General features: G+C 45.7%; 1 protein-coding gene across 1 annotated transcript in view; it reads left to right on the forward strand.

Annotated features, from left to right (window-relative positions):
- Positions 1-15,500: 15,500 nt before the first annotated feature.
- The window catches only part of SCN4B (sodium voltage-gated channel beta subunit 4), a 34,895-nt gene continuing 32,898 nt past the window's right edge, over positions 15,501-17,497 (forward strand). The window contains exon 1 of the mRNA XM_027835628.1: positions 15,501-15,729. Within this exon, the coding sequence (XP_027691429.1) occupies positions 15,669-15,729 (61 nt within the window). The 5' untranslated portion in view covers positions 15,501-15,668. The remainder of the gene's footprint in view (positions 15,730-17,497) is intronic.

The raw sequence follows: 17,497 nt of genomic DNA on the forward strand, positions 1-17,497 counted from the left end.
CAAGAAGCCATAACAGATAAGCAAACTACCAGCTCAGCTCTTTGTGGGACCAAGATTATAATAATTTTTTTTTGTGTGCATCTAATTCCATCTCTGTAGCTAAAGCCGAAGCCATTACTGCTGGGTTGGAGTTTGGGAAGAGATGGAGTAGAAAAAGAGAGTGAAAGAATAGGGGAAGAGGAGAGGAGCTCCAGGGTTGGAAAGAGGTGAAGACAGAGCTGCTCTAGGCAGGGTGAAATGTTACATCCCAACTTTCTCCATCTTATACTTAACTGCCAGATCAACACTGCCAATGGGGCTGGGGTGGAGTAAAGTTAAGCAGGCCGGTCATCTGGGGTAGGTTGGTATTGGCTGTCCCTGAGCAGGGAAGAAAGAGCATGGGATTCTCACCTGTTTTTATTAGTACCTAAGGAGGTTCACTCACTTCTGCTTCTTCTTCTGAATGTACCTTCCCTCTGTCCTCTCATCACCTCTAAATTTCCAGCCCTTTCTGATTCTGGACACTGTATTCCTCCCTGGGTTTTTAAAGTTTCCAAGAAGAAGTTGATTTTCCCTTCTTCCAGCCTTTCAAATATTTCAAATATCTCCAAGGGCCAGAGAGGATCTCTTCAAGACCAACTTCAATTAAAAAAAAACAAACAAGCATTGATTAAGCATCTGTTATGTGTCTTTGGGGTACAGAGACAAAAATGAAATAGTCCCTGTCCTATAGGAGCTTACATTCTTCCTGGGAGACGTAATACATGTACACAATCTATACAGAGTCATCTCAAGAGGGAGAGAACAACAGCTTCTAAGGGAATCTGGGAAGGCCTTGTGTAGGAGGTGGTGCCAGCGCCATGCTTTGAAGAAAGCTTTGGATTCAAGGAGGTGGAAATCAGAAGGGAGGACATTGGGCATGGGGTGGGGAACCACCTTTGCAAATGCGTGGAGGCAGGAGATATAATGTTATATATGGAGAACAAGTCTGTAGGCCAGTTTGATGGAACAGAGTGCAAAGGGGGAAATGATTGGAATCATATTGGAGAGGGCTTAACATTTCTGCTTTATCCTAGGAGCAATAGTAGGTCATAGGACATTTTGAGTAGAAAAGGGACATACTTGGATCTGTGCTTTTTTTTTAAACCAGACCTGTGATTTCATTAGTGTAGGGAGTTTTCTCCATCAAAGGAGATTGACATCTTCTCTGAGGCTTAGTCCTAGAGCCTGGGGAAGTGAGAGTAAGTGACAAGTAACCAGTATGTATCTGAAGCAAGATTTGAAGTCAGGTCGTCCCGACGATGAGGCCAGCTCTCTATCCATTATACCATGCTATTGAAAAATCTATACTTTAGGAATCCTAATTTGGCATCTGTGTATGTGGAATGGATCAGAGACAGGGAGAGAAGGGAAAGAAGACCAATAAGGAGGCCATTGCAATAGTCCAGGAGTGGAGAAATGAAGACCTTGCCTAGGGTGAATAGAGACTTTGTGAGGGGAGAGAAAGGAATGACTTAAAGAGCTGTGGAGGTAGAATTAACAAGATTTGGTCAGTAGAGTGAGGAGGTGAAGAGAGAGAGGGAAGAGTTAGGGGAAATTCCAAGGTCGTGACCTGTGTGAGTGGTAGGATGGTGGTGCTCTCAAAAGAAAAAAAGGGAAATGGCTTTTGGAAGACAGAGAGACAGTTTTGGACACGTTGAATTTGAGATGCTGAAAAGATGGAATGTCCTTCAGGCAGCTGGCGATGTGGAACTTTAGGAGACACATAGATTGGGGAGTCATCTTCATAGAGATGACCATTGAATCCATAGGAGCAGATGATCTCACTAAGGGAGACTAAGGAGAAACAGAAGAGCTAGAACTGAGTACTAGGGTATTCTCATACTTATTGGGTGTGACTAGGATGATGAGGCTGAGGAGAGGTGGTGAAAGAGGCAGGGGAAGACCCAAAAGGAAGCCAAGGGAAGAGACTTTCCAGGGTAAGGGTGGTCAGCGTGTCAAAGATGGCAGAGAGATCAAACAGTGAGGACTAAGGACAGGCTATTGGACTGAACAGTTTGATAGCCTTGTAGAAAGTAGTTTCAGTCTAATGGGGTTGGGAAGAGGGTAAAAGGTGAGGAAATGATGCATTGAGGGTAGATAACTCTTTCTAGGGGTTTAACTGTGAAATGGAAAAGAGCTATGGGATTATTGCTCGAGGGAGGGCGGGGTCAAGTCAAAATTTCTAAGGATAGAGTCTAAGAGAGAGCCAATCAGGAACCAGCATAAGAATTGCCTTGCAGCACATTGATAACAAGATTGTGGTGAGTCCAGTCCAGAGTAGGAGCTGAGAAGGCGGATTAAACCAAGTACGGACGTTTGGCAAGGTTTGAGTGATGGCAGGCTAAGGGAGCGAGTGACTCAAGAATAGCTGATAAGGTACAGTTGACTTGGTTGGCATAGAATCAAGACTATGAAAGGAAAGAGGAAAGACTAGAAAGGGGGAATAAATTAGGGGGACAAAGAAGGGCAGAAGGATTGGAGGCAAGGATGAAGATTAAGCTTAGGAGGAATGAGATGGAGGGCAAGGTTGAAGGAGAGAGGATGGTGGCATTTCAGACGTCTAGCTCATGAAGGCAGAAGAGTTGTGAATGATTGTCCATCCTTCTGTGTACCTGAAGTAGAACGGAGATAGAAGCCTTGGGAGTTTAGGAGGCTTATACACTAAGAGGCCAAGGAATTTGAGAGGACATTAATGCGTATATTAAAGCCTCCATGTATAATGGCAATTTGGAGTGAGAAGATTGTGACCAAGGTATTGAACTTGAAAAAGAATGGAAAATGACTTCAAGGCCTGGGGATTATTTTGACAAGAGTTAGAACTAAGTTAAAAAGATGGATGGAATGAACCTCAAAACAAGACAGGTTGTTGCATAATGGTGGTGAAAGTACAGTCTAGAAGCGAGAGTGAAGAGCAGACAATGTGCCTACTTTTTCTTTTGGCTCCATGTGTCAGGGAGAAGCAATATACAGCGCCTAAGAGAATTGCTAAAGAGGTGTTGTTTTCTGGAGTTTTCATTATTGCAAGAAGATGGAAAATGTGAAGTGAAAAGATATAGGATAAAGGGTAGATTGTTCACAATGGAATAGAGACTATAGAAGGTTTAGTGGGAGGTAGGGCAGGGCAGAAGATCTGGACTGTGCATGGAAAGGAATGAGTTGGGTAGGGATGAGAGTACAAAGAGAAATAAGAAGAGCTTTTGCCTCATTTGCCATTGACTCTAAATCATGGGAATGAGGGTGTATGTGGGATTTTATCCATTGTTTAATGGGGAATTACCAGTTCACAGGAGTTACCAACCTTCTAGGGTGATGATTGAGCACGGAGTCAGTTAGGGTCCCACTGGTCCTGATGCCCAGAAGCCCAGACCTCAAGGATGGAGAAAGAATAAGAATAATTAGATTCCTGGGGCTTGGGCCAAAATCATGCTTCAGATTTACACCTGAGCCTCATCTTAAGGTAACGGGGGTTACAGATCTACTGCTAGAAGAGGCCTCTGGTCCAATCTTCTCATTTTACGGACAACAAAGTTGAGGTCTTAAGGAGTTTAAATGACTTGCACAGGGCCACACAGGTAGTGTTAGGTGTGGGATTTGAACCCAGCTCCCCTGACTACACAGGCAGTCTTTTTTCTGCTTGTATTACAATGACGTACACTCAAGAAATACATACCCTGGCGAGGTGCCCAGGTACTCGGCTCTCAATATCTGGAAATAAAAGCTTTCCCACACAGCTGCCCCTCATCCATAGCCCCTCAACGACTTCTGGTGCCCTGAGGCTCAGGATCCTTGGTGCCCAAAGGCTGAGGCCAGAGATGGAAGTGAGAACCGCTGCTAGGTTCCTGGAAGGCTGAGCTCCACCCATGCTCTTCACCCATTCTGGAAATTCATCTTAATCTAAGCGGAAACAAGGCATATTCAGGAGATAGTCTTGCTCAGCCGTGATCCCCTTCGGTTTCAGCATCCTTCAGTGATGATTCCTGTGAGGTCATCCAGTTAAAACAGGGGCGTTGCTGGGTTTGCCCCATAATCATTCCCCTTTGTTGGAGGTGGGGATGACTTGGTCCTCAGGACTGATAGCATTTTGAGAAGTTATTTGCAAGGTCCTCTAACTTTATTCCAAGAGCTCTTGAGAGGAAATCGGGATTCTGGTACCCTTTGCCCAGTTTTGAATCTGTGGTGAAAGCTTGGGGACTCATGCCCTTAGCTAGAGAAGAAAGAGGATTAGACATTGAGAGTACCCAGTGGTACCCATCTCCTCTATGTTTTTAACTGTCTGCTGAACCTAAGACTCTGCTTCCCTACATTGCCCTTCCCAAGCTGCCTTTCCTTCAAGAGACTTAGCCTTCCCTCTATTACCCTCCACTGGGGCAACTGAGTAATTTCTTTCCTTGCCCTCAAGGTAGGCACTCATTAGCTTCATTTTTAGCTATACCAGCCCTTTCTTTCCTCTGACCCTTTCCCCAATATTGTTCTCTTCTGCTTTCCTCTTCAAGCCTCTTCCCAGTATAAGTCACTGTGAAAGGAAATGGGCTGATCAATCATGAAAGTTAGAGTTTATGAATAAAGCACAAATTTTCAGGATTGAAATGCCTTGGGATGCCTTGGATCCTGTCTTGTAAATCACACCTTGCCTACTTGTCCTGAGTCATTATTTGTAATAAGAAAAAAAAGAAACTAATATCATATGCTTCTTAGGAAAGAGTGGGCTAGTAGTTATTTACAAGGGAAAGTAAATCAAGTGGATAATGAAAGATACTGGCCAGGTCCAGAGTGCTAAGTCTGGGTCACACGAATGGCCTGGATCTTTTGGAAAATGTAATGAATCAAAGAGATTTTTCCTTCCTATCCACGTCTTAATGGACAGAAAACCCATGTCTTAAGTATTTCCTATCTCTTGCTGATGTCTTCCTTTAACTGCAACTTGTTTATGCCTCCATATATAGATGTGCTTATGCGTTCTATACGTACACATACTTCTGTGTGTATGTGTATGTTATCTATAGATATAAACACTTCTTGCTGCACTCACCACGAGCTTGTTTTATTTCGAGGTGTCATTTTCTGATTTTTTTTTTCTGGGCTGATTTCACCAAGACCAAATCATGGAATGTTATATTGCTTTTTGTACCTTTGGAGGAAAAAAATCTCACAAGACTAACATTTGCACTTAATAGTTTGTGTGTGTGTTAATCAGTGGGGGGAGGGGATGCACCAAGAAGTGAAAGCAGTCCTATATCACTGCCGATGTACAGAGCAGCAATTTGGGGAAGAACACGTTTCTCTCAAGGAGTGTTATTGTTTGAATCTGTCTGCCATAATAAACAGTTTGCCTCCACCCAAACCACCTGAAGTTGTGCTTCTTTGGGAGAGGGGAGAGAATGTGAGTGGACTGAAACGTCATTTCAGGAATACCCTCTCGTTTCCCTACCTTCTTGGTACCTTTCACCTGAGCATTTCAAAAATACAAAATGCTAGAGCTGGGAAGAAACTTTCAAACTCAGCAGCCATGTTACTGGCCTAAGGTCACAACCACAGGAAATGGCAGAGCCAGGTCTCAACTCCACAGCCTCCATCCCATTCCTAAAGCCAATAAAGATAAAGCACTCTCCCCCTATCTTCTTTCCATTCCTCCCCAGCCCTCCACCTCAGTTCTCCTGTGGGTCAGTGTTCTGACTCTCTGTCTACCCCTCCTCATCAGGTTTCTTAGGATACTGTTGGACCATCCACCTAGATTGGAAGAAAGGAAGAAAACAAGCATGTATTAAGCACCTATATGTACCAGGCACTGTGCTAAACCTTTTACAACTATTGTCTCATTTGATCCTTACGACAACCTTGGGAGAATGGTTCTATTATTATACCCATTTTACAGATGAAGAAACTGAGGTAGGCAGAGGTAAAGTGACTTCCCTTGGCAAGCTAGTAATGGTGTGAGGCTGGATTTAAACTCAGGTCTTTTTGACTCTAGGCCCAAGCTCTATCCTCTGTCAGGATAGGGACCCAGTATGTAGAATGACTGCACCTCCATCCCAAGCTCCTTGTGTTTGGAGTGTCTTGTCTTTTTGGTCATTGGGTCTAGCCCTAGAAGGAAAGATGGTGGCCATGTTGCTGACATTGCCATTCCCCCCTGCTGCTAGAAGGGGCATAGTCTTCCCTTTCTTCAGCCTCCAGACAGTGCCTGACTGAGAAGACATTTCTCCTGCTGCTGTGGATGCAGTGATGATGGAGAATAACTAGCCAGTGTAATACCCTCTTCTGTTCTCTAAAAGTTTGGGGGGTTATGTGAATGGAGAGGGGAAGATGATGATGATGAAGATCTAGGCTTCATAATAATCTTTCACTTGCATAGCATGTTCAGGTTTTCAAATAATTTCCAGCCTTTTTTTCCACAAACACACAGCCTCTTTGGATTGAGATATTATTTTTTTTTTGAAACTTTCAAAGTGTGGGATATGGGGTAAGGTGCATTAGAGGGGGTTTTCTACTATGCAGATAAGTAAACTGAGTCATGGGTATTTACTAGAGGGAAAGATGAAAAAAAAACCCAGGAGTCCTGACCCTTAAGGCATTCTGCTTGGCTTATCCTACCAGGACAGAGTTAGGAAGCAACGCAATGCAGAAAAAATCCTGGTGTTCTGCCAAGCTAGGCACCTTCCCTGACCCTGGGAACGGAGGGAAGAGGGAGCTGGGATTGGGGTTGCAGCTGGCTTGGGCAGCCCCATTAAGGAGAATTTGTGGAATTTCCGGTTGTCAGGGAAAGTGCCCCCACTTGGTGGGAGAAGGGTTTGTTCCCACTTCTGATGGCCGATTCAATTGCCCAGTTCTTACCAGGAAGGGGAAATCTGCAAAAAGTTGCTCTGGGTTGCCACCCACTCTTACTCCTACTTGTATAGGGCAAATGTTGCATAGGAGAGGGAGAAGCAAAGATAACACTCATGTGGGTTCTCAGGCACACCTTGATCAGAAATATAGGGCCAGGAGAGAAGTGGGGGGTGGGGCGGAAAAGAAATGTTTTTGCAATTCTTTTCTATAGAGAGACCCAATATGCATGAGCATGGAGATTTACATCCATCACCCTCTCCTAATGTCAATTGATCCCGCCATCCCTCAAAGTAGCCTGCCCCGCTGAAGCCTTTGACTGCTACCTCCTTCCTTTACCTGTAACGAGGAGGAGGCTGAAGAGAGAGGTCCCAGAGCATCTCATCCTTTGATGAGAAGAGTGCTTTGAAATCTTTAAGTGGAGGGACCAAGAGGCAGTGGCAGTGGGGCTGGCAGTGGGTCTCTGATGCCTCTTTACCATAGGGGATAGGATAGTTGGAGGCACTTTGGAAAGATGAAGGAAATGGGAAACTGCTCCAGTATCTTTGCCAAGAAAATCTTAAATGGAGTCTCGAAGAGTTGGACATGACTAAACAACAAATAACAAAAGCGTTCTAATCCAGGCTTTGAGGTGGGGGATGAGGGAGAGGACAAGTCCACAAATTGAAAAGACAATTTTTAGGCTTACAGTATTAATGCTGGAGGGGAGAAAGGAGAGAAATAAGGACCCCAAGGAAGAGAATGAACTGAGACAAGAGCTGTTTGCACTAAGGTAGGGAATGAGGGAATCAAGGTGTGTGTGTGTATATATATATATATATATATATATATATATATATATATAAAATACATGGGACTTAAAGTCAGAAGATCTGGATAAAGGTCTGAGATCTGTCACTTGGAATCATAGACCCATGGAATTCAGTCCAACCTGTCTGAAGCTTGGATTTTTTCTGCAGCAGGTAGTAAAAATGGTCATCTTTCTTTTTTTGTAATTCCTTGCTTTTCTCTTCAGTTTTCTCATCTGTAAAATGGGGATAATAATACTGGTACTATCTACCTCACAGGGTTGATATGAGGATCAAATAAAATTATTACATTTTAAAAAGTTTTGTACTTCTAAAATACTACAAATGTAAGCTAGTACTGTTAGAGGGGGGAGGTCCTCTGCCCTGCTCTCCAAAGAACTGGGGTGGTAGGGGCCCATAAACGGTAGCACCTTAGAGGAGTGTCTTTCCACAGCCAAGCCAGCTCCAGTTTGCATAGTTCAGGAGGAGGTCCAGGATGAACCTTGATGGTTGTTGCTTTAGAAAGTCATCTTTACATGCAGAGAGGGACATGGTCCCCATCTCCACTCCCACCCCCCAAACTCTTTGCTATTTGATGGTTCGTAGAATAACAGATTTAGAACGGCTAGGTGGTGCAGTAGATAGAGCGCCAGGCCTGGAGTCAGGAAGACTCACCTTCCTGAGTACAAATCTGACCTCAGACACTTACTAGCTGTGTGACCCTGGGCAAGTCACTTAATCCTGTTTGCCTTAGTTTCCTCATCTGTAAAATGAGCTGAAGAAGGAAGTGGCAAACCACCCCAGTATCTTTGCCAAGAAAACCCCAAATGGAGTCATGAAGAGTCAGCTGAAACAACAACAAAAAGAATGATAACAACAAATGATAACAAGTAATAACAAAAATAACAGAAGAATAATAGATTTGGAACTGGAAAGTATCTTAAAAGTTGCCTATACTTCTTGTTGAGAAACTGCCACAGTCCAACCCTCTTATTTTATAGAAGAGGAAACTGAAGCTCAGAGAAATTGTGACATGGCCGTTATACAGATAAGTGGAAAAGCTGGGATTTGAATCCATGTCTTCTGATTCCAAATTCAGCTCTTACCACTGTGCCAAGCTGTCTCAATATGTCAAGGACAGCAGTCTAACCAGAGCCCATTTTGTTGCCTAGAAAATCAGAGAAATAATCCAAGATCCCCTATCCCCCCCACCTACCACCCCACAGCTTTCTCCAGATAAGATCAGCCCATTTCTATTCAGATCCTCCCTTCTACCTCCACTCCCATCCTCACCTTCTCCTCCCCTTGCTTGTCTCTACACCTTTTAGCAGGCTTACTCTCTTAAAAACGTAGGCTTCAGACCCAGAGCTGTCCCTGGTCATAACAAGTAGTGTCCAATGATTCCCAAGTGTCTAGCTCACATGTAGTCTAACAGACGTGAGATTAACTGAAGCCATTTTTGAAAGACTAGGGAGAGAACTAGGAGAAAACTAGCAAAGCCTCCTCCCTGAAGTTTATGCCTGGAGTTCAAGGTTTGGGGGGGGAAGAATTTGTGTGAGAAACATCTCCAAGTTCCCCCAATTTCATGCTGCAAAGACTCACCTTAGCACTTGCCCTACCTCAGCACAAAGAGATTTGGTGTCTGCTGTTTCTGCCTTCTTGGCTCCATATGGCTTCTCATTCCTCTCCTCCAGTCTTAATGCTGCAGGTTTGAATTCTTTTTTAAAATTTGTCGCCTCCTTCTTCCCCTGACCCTGAGTAGATTGCATTCCAATTTCGTGCTTCTCTAAAGTTTTCTTTGTGAGTTTACCGTGTAATGCTCAAAGTGATACATAAATGTAAACTGCTATTATTAGTTTCCTCTTCCCTGCCCTCTCATCCCATTCATGCCCCCTTTTCACTCTCTCCTCTATCCCTGTTCTCAGACCTCTATTTGTCCATTCCTACCACCTAAACCATCCTATTTTCCCTCTTTGCCACACTCTGTTCCTCATTCCCCTCTCCTCTCCTTGTCCTTAAGTTTGAAGTCCTTCCTGAACACTCACTTCTCCTAAACAGCCTTCTACAGAAGGGAAGGGAGATTGCTAATTTGGGGATCCCTGTTTAATATTCCCCAATCTGCTCTGCCTTGCCAGTATATGTATTTCTGGTTTGTTTATTACAATTTAGCCCCAAATTCCAAGCACAAGGTTCTTATCTAGTGATTCTGCCCAAATGGATGACTGACTGGCATTGTTCCATTGATAAGACAAATGCAGGGGCATCCAGAATACTGATATGCCCTCTATCAGTCACAGCAAACCCTTGTTAGATGCTTGTCCTCCAGTGTCCTACTCCCTACCCACAATGGTCTCCCAGGGACTACTCCTAGGTGAGCCTGGTCTAAAGCTGATAGTAGGAGAGGGTCAGTTTGTGGGAAGGGGAAGAGGAAAATGGACTTTGACTTGAGAATGGGTGGAGGGAGGTTCATATAACTTTGAGTGAATGGGCCCCAGAACTTCAGCTGCTTATTCTGATGTGTCTCAGGAAAAAAAATACTTAGGACTTACCCCTCATCCTGGCTTCAGGTGAAGTCTCTGGCTCCTGCTTTTGGAAGCAGGCATGTTAGCTTTCTCTCCTGGTATGTGGTTCTCAGATTCGGGACTGTCCTGTACATAGGATCTCTGACCACAGGATTTCAGCTCTTTCCTCCTTTTCCCACTCTCATGCCTCTTCCGTCCCTCCCTCCCTCCTTCCTTTCCTCCCTCTCTCTTTCCCTCCCTCCCTCCTTCTCTCTCTCTTCAAATGAGCTCACCAGATGAAAGGATTGGAGTGGGTTTTCCCTCCTTTGCTTGAAATGTTGATCGGACTGAACCTTGCAGTAAATATATAGGTGCCAAGAAACAAAGGAGAGAGATGACTGCATGCCCAGTCCTTGAGCTCCAGATATGTAGCCTTCTTTTGAAACTGGACCCAGTGTCCTGCCCCTTTCTGGCTCCAGGGAATAGGGAATTAACAACTGGAGATCGAAGAGCTTTTGGAAGAAGTGAAGAGTAAGCAGGCAAACTCTGCGTCCTCTCCATCCCTAGGTTTTCTATCCAGGAGGAGGGTAGAGGGAGGTGATTTCTTTTTGCAGCAGCTCTCTGTTTCTCAGTTATCCTTCCGAGCAGGCAGAGGCTCAGTCCTTTTCCTGGGGGATCTGGGGGATAAGGCAGCGAATGTGGGTTAAAGGGAGGTGGGAGAAACAAGGCACAAAGTTGTGTTGCAGTAAGTTAGCCTTCTTGCCTTGCTGTCAACAGTGACAAGCAATTCCTGGGGCTGCAGAGCTGGGTTGGTGCATGCTATTCTATTAACCCTTTGGGTGCTTGCTGAAGGTTTTGGAAGCTGAAGCTTATGACTGGGAGTAGGATAAGGTTAAATTTCCTGAGCAGGGTGAAATGGAAATGAATGGAAGAGAGCCTGGGAGTATTTAGGTGAGAAAGACCGTGTATAACATTGACAAAGGCAATAGATTTGGAATCAGAGGAACTGAGTGCATGTCCCAACTACTCCTACTAACTGCATGATTCTGAACAAGTCCCTTCATCCGTCTCTGGGCCCCAGTTTCCTCATCTGTAAAAGGGTTGGACTAAATGGTTTTACAGGTAGATTTCAACTCATATTCTATGACTCAATAACCTCTTTGAGAAAATGTTTTCTGGTTAGATCAACACAACCTAACCCAGCAGGAGAGAGAGTGGGATTTCTATACATTAAATGAACATTAAATGAGATGCAAACTAGCATTGGAATCTATTATTTTGAGGTCAAGGGGGTAAGATTCCTGTTTACCATTGGACTGCAGTGCAGGTAAGGGAAGAACAGTCACAGACCAGGGTTTTTGTTAGAAGTGAGGCATGAGGTGGGAGAGGCTCTCAGGGGATCCTGGTGTCTCAAGCCTAGATCTCAAGGCAGAATACCAAGAAGGCAAAACTGATCCTCCACCTCCATGTGAGATCTCAACTCTGTTCTCTCACAAGGCCTCCTCTAAGAAGTCTGAGTATGTGTTTGGAGAAGGGGTAGGTGAAGAGAGAAGAAACATGGAGTGATGGAAGAGCAATGGGGAAGCCAAAGGGGGAGCCCTTCCTTTGCTTATATTGCTTATGTGACTATAGGCCTCTTTGATTTTAACTTCTTCATCTGTAAAATGTGCAGGTTTGACTGAATGCTTTCTAAAGTCCCTTATAGCTCTAAATTCTGTGATTTCATAAAAGGAGGAAAATAGATTTCTGCTGGACCCTCATGCTACTTATATGGAATGCCTCTTATAATATCTCCATGGGCCTTAAAAATACAAGGTCTCCTTAACCCCTCACCCCACCTTTAAGCCCAGGGTCCTCAAAGTTTTCTCTATGAGTTGTCATGGGAATAAGCCCTACAAGTTGCTGTTTATAGATAGTATTTCCCAAAGAGGACTAGACCTTCCAGCCTGAAGCTAAACCTTTTGCTGGGATGCTGTGCTATCTCTTCATTTCCCTCAACCCTGCATACATACCCTCTACCCCAGATTTGTTTGGAGCCACTCCAAGACCCAGCAGATGCTGGGAAGGAGGGCTAGGCTCTTTTTTCTGACTCCAAGCCCAAGTTTTGCTGCCTCTGGGCTCTAGCCCTGCTCTCAGCTTCCCAGATGAATTGAGGGTAGAGGGTTGAGGTTGGGAGAGGGGAGTCGTGGTGACTGCCTGGGCTTGCTGAGGGCCATTTGGAATAACTGCCAAAGAACCCTTAATGAGTCCCCCAAGGAAAAGCTTCCTTTATCATAAATCCAGGTCCTTTCTCATCCTGCCACAGAAGGAACACACTCTCTGACAGCTGCTTGGCTCCAGGCCCAATCCATAGAGTTCTCTCTGAAAACTTGTTCTGCAGGGTGTTCTCTGAACTGAGCCACCCAAAAGCTTGGCTATGTATGAGCTTTATCACCCCCAGGAATCAATAACCCTCTCTATTCCATTTCATATGATGCACCATCTTACCTGCCTTCTTAGGGATGATACTTTTTTTTTTAATGGAGACTCAACAAACCAACAAGGGCTTCCTGAAGGAGGCAGACCTCAAAGGATAGCAAAGAAGGAACTCTGTCCAGCTACATATATATCTAGATCACAGTTTTCCCTCCCTCCCTTCCCCCCTTCCTCTCCCTTCTCTCCTCCCTCCCTATCTCCCTTCCTTTCTCTCTCTCCCTCTAACCCTCACTCTCTCTTTCTCAGTCTCTCTCTCTTTCTCTCTCCTCCTTCTCTCTTTTTCTGTCTCTCTCTCTCTCCCCTATCTCTTTCTTCTCTTTTTTTCTTCTCTCTCTCTCTCCCTCCCTCCTCTTAAGGACCCTAGAGAATCAATGAGATAATGCTTGTGAAAAGGCTTTGAGGTTTTTTTTTGAAGGAAAGTGCTGTATAAACACAATAATAAGGAATCATTATTATTGATCCACCTGCATACTAGTACCTTTCCTAAACATTTTTTTGCAGCCCAGCTACTACAATATTTCCTCTTTGGAGGCAGGTCTGGGATTTCTGAGAATGTGGGGCAAGAGGAAGTCCAAGAGGGTGGGGGAGAGGATACTCTATTCAATTTGGCTCCTGCTGTCTGCTGTCAGCATCTAAAGATATCCACAGCCGCTGTCCTCCTCTCCACCCCCTCACTTGACCTTCTGTGTGTGTGTGTGTGTGTGTGTGTGTGTGTGTGTGTGTGTGTGTGTGTGGTCATTTTCCTTTCCTTGCCCTTGGCCCATCTCTTTTCACCTGTGCTTCTTCCTCAGGGAAACATGACCCCTATTATAAGAATAAAGGCCATGGTTTATGCCTGTGTTACCATTCATACCTGAGACCTCCTAGGGTTGCTTTCTGTATCCTCTAGAAAGAGTATGAATTGGTGCTATTGCATGCATGTTGGATCCACTTAGATGGAATAACCATTTTTCCATGTTGGGCTGGTCCAACTTGACATTGCTGAGGCCAGAGGGTCTGGAAAGGAGGGAATCTGAATCTTTGCCAGTAGCACTAAGAGGGGTAAAGGTCAGATGGACAAGTGGACAATTGGGACAATGCAATCATAGCAGCTATTATTTTTGACCTTGGTGTCTCTAGTAATAGGACATACCTATTTGACCTATTTAATCTGGGTGCTCTGCTAGTTGAATGCCCCAGAAGGGACCATCCTGGTAAGGTGATATCAATTTTTGGCTAGAGAAGAAAATCAAGTTTGGAGGAGGAATTTGAAAGAGGTGAGGAGAAGTTTTTAGGAGAGAATGAGGACAGGAAGCTTCAAGAGGAGACAAGTAAGTGGCAATTCCCTCTATTGAACTGAGAAGTAACAAAGTGTGAAGAATAAGGGTGCGTTAGAAGGGAAAGTGGAGTGGAGAGAGAGAGACAGAGAGACAGAGACAGACACACACACACACACACACACACACACAGAGGGAGAGAGAGAGAGAGAGAGAGAGAGAGAGAGAGAGAGAGAGAGAGAGAGAGAGAGAGAGAGAGAGATTCCCAGCCAGAGAACCTTAAGGGCTCTGGGTAACCTTTAGAAGAAGGTAATGAGGGCTGGAGCCAGTTCCAGGGGGAAGGAGTTGTTTCTGTTCTATCATGATGGGAAGCTGCATTCTAGGGTGCTATAGTGAAAGAACACTCAATTTCAGTTTATAGGTTTATAGCATGGAGAGCTGGAAGAGATTTCAGAAGTTCTCTATCCCAACTTCTCATTTGATGTATAAGGAAACTGAAGCACGGGGAGAGGGAGGGATTTACTTAAGGTAACACTAGTAGTAGGGAGCAGAGCCAGGATATGAACCCAGTTCACTTGACTCAAAATGTGGATTCCTAGGCATCACACTGAAAATGAGTTAAAATCTTGTTTCTGTTGTTGACTAGCAGTGTGATCTTGGGCCTCTTGGCTTCTCAGGGCCTCAGTTTCTTCTTTTGTAAAATGAGGGGCAGGGGAGCTGCATTAGATGTCTTGCGCTTCCTCCCTCTTGGTTTGCTATGAACATCCCAGTGTTTGGCAGCTGACCAGGGTCCTGGCTATCCGTCTATTGGTGCAGCTTGCGAGGTGGGAGGTAGTAGAAATAAGGCAATGGTAGAAGCTGCAGCCCAGGCACAAGATTCTGGGAGTCCTAACCGTTGCTTATGTCCAGAAGTCCCTCTTACAGTTTGCAGCTTGCCCAGCAGCAACTCAGGGTCCCTACTGGGCTGCCGGAGCCGGAGGCTTCAGGAATGTGTTATGTGGGAAGAGCGTATCTCTTTGCCCGGGTCGGGGTTGGGGGTGGGGGGGAGTCCGCGACTCCTTCTCTGCATAACCCTCCAGGTCACCCCCTCAAAAGAGCAAAACAAAACAAAACTTTCCGCCCCTTATATAACCCGCAGCACAGGCCGGGATAGCTGCAGCCAGTGGTCCGGGAACGTAGGGCTGGGCTGCCCACGTGCTGGCTGGCACTGCAGTGCAGGGCTGGAGAGTGTTCCCTGTTGGCCCCTCACGGCGGGTATAAAGTCCCTTCTCTCCTCCATCAGGAAAGGAACAGGGAGTCCCTTGCTCTTCACCTGACCCCCTAGGACGGTAAGCAGTTGGTGCAAGGGCCGAGGAGGGTATCAAGAGAGGCTTCTTCTCGGACGTTTGAGTCGCCTGGAGTCGCCGACTGCAAGGCATGCTCCCTCTTTCTTTTTTCTCTTCTTTTCTCTTCCTCCACCTCCTCCTCCTCTTCCTCCTCCTCCTCTTCCAACAGCATCTCCCGCAGCCGGCTCCAGGGGGCAGAAGGAAGCTCCTTTTTCTTTTCCTACCTCCTCGCTCCCCGCCCCCTCCTTTTCCTTCCCCTCCTCTCTCTTCCCCTCCCTTTCTCTCAGCTCTCCTCTTCTCCGCGCTAACTTTGCCGAGCCCGGCCGGTGCAGAGCTCCAGTGGCTGTTGGGTGGCGGACTGCAGATAGAGGGCTGAGCGGGAGGCTCTGTCCCTCCGCTGAAGACCTTTTCAATCCGCAGCCCCTGTCCCAGCTTCGCGCCGCAGTCTTTGCTTTCTCCGCACTCCCCGGAAAAGACAGGACGATGCCCGGGGCTGGGTACCAAGTCCCAACCTCGGCGAGATGGTTGGGCGCCGGGCTTTTGGGTAAGGTCGCCGGCGTTTGGTCTCCTCTAGCGTCCCCATAAGGAGAGGGAGGTGTCACATCAGGAGAGTGTCGCCCAGCACGGGGTAGGTTTGGGGAGGGCGGCGGTCCAGCTATTCCCAATGCTGGAGCGCAGGATGGTAGCGGTTTCTGTGACCACACAGCTCCGACGCCTGCTCTCCCTGCCGAGCGTGTCAAGGCGGCACCCGCAGACCTCTTATCCCTTAACCCCCCGCCCACCCCCTAGCCTGCACACTTTCCACCTCACTCCTTTGCTGCTTCAGACACCTACAGCTTAGGGGCTGTACTTCGAACCATGGAGGTGGTGGGGAGGGGGCTTTGTGGTGAGCACCGCTGGACACCAGATTTCCACTGTCTTTGCGCAATGGGAGGGCGGAGAAGGGAAGAGTGTGTGTGTGTGTGTGTGTGTGTGTGTGTGTGTGTGTGTGTGTATGTGGGGTGGGTGGGTGGAATTCTTATCGCATCTTTAGAGCTGTTTGCAACTTTGTTACAGTTTGGTCTGGTGGTCACCACTATGCACCAGCAGTCGCTCCTCAGCCCCCACCCCCAACTTCTTTACTCCGGCACCTACAGAGTCTCTGCTTTCTACTTGCATCAGTGTCCACCTTTTGCTGGTTCTTGTCCACTCCTGGCATTCGGAGTGGGATTGGGAAATAGGTGGGGTAGAGAATGGGTGGTGAAGTGTTTCAGGAGCACTTTGGAAGAGTCTACTTTCTTCAAAGATATCTCATTTAAAATTCTTCTACTCTTTTTTTTGGGGGGGGGATTGAGATTCTAATATTGAGAAATGACCTGTAAGACTGGAAGGAATAAGAGTGAATACTTATTAATACCTCATTCTATCTGTTTATCTATCAATCTATTTATCTGTGTGTGTGATAATTTTTATGGGGGGGTGTCAAACTTTGAGTGATTATGGAATGTTATTTGAATGGAACTTAATATCCTCATAAATCACAGCTGTGCTTCAGAGTAAGCTGAGGCCTCTGCCACCTGACAGGGCTCTTCCTGTTGAGCAGATTTTGATTCCATCGGGCTGAGACACTTAAGGTGGGAGTTGCTTCTAAAAACATTGGAGGTTGAAGCCCAAAGGGAAATTGACTAAGGTTTCTGCAGATATCTTTTGTACATAACCTTATGATTTTGGTCCTGGCCCGGAGTTTCTGCTGAGACAGTGGGGCTGATGTACTGTTTCCTGAGTCTGGCTTCACTGCTTGGTTCAATTGCGTTTTCCCTGGCTAAATTGAAGAAATCTGTGTTTCCTCCTATGCTTTTTCCTCTTTTCTTTGGGTACTTTGCTTTACAAACGAGTGTGTCATCAGGGCCTTGGGTCCTGAACTGTACTTTTGGAAGTACCCCACCTTCCATTGCAGGGAGTCAGAGCTGTGTTTTTAAGAGTGCTCAGTCTAAGGTGTAGATTATACATCTTTTATCATCTTCATCCTACATTAGTCTTAACATGTTGGGGTAAACCAAGTACTGGATTTGGCATCAGAAAGACTTGGGTTGGAATCTGGGCTCTTATACTTAGCAGCTGCAAGTCACTTTATCTTCTCTAGCTTCATTTCCTTAATCTGTAAAATGATACCTATTCTTATTATGGTTTTGATGAAAAGAGAGAAACTGCCTTGAAGCAAGGCTGGGTTGGAGATTCCTGGGGGGAAGGAATGGCTAAGGCATGTATTCAATTCATGACCTAAGTTCTAAAGCCAGTTCTGCAACTGACAAGTTACATCATCTCAAGCAAGG

This window comes from Vombatus ursinus, unplaced genomic scaffold (genome assembly GCF_900497805.2).
Source record: "Vombatus ursinus unplaced genomic scaffold, bare-nosed wombat genome assembly UNPS02014816.1, whole genome shotgun sequence".
Lineage (NCBI taxonomy): Eukaryota > Metazoa > Chordata > Mammalia > Diprotodontia > Vombatidae > Vombatus > Vombatus ursinus.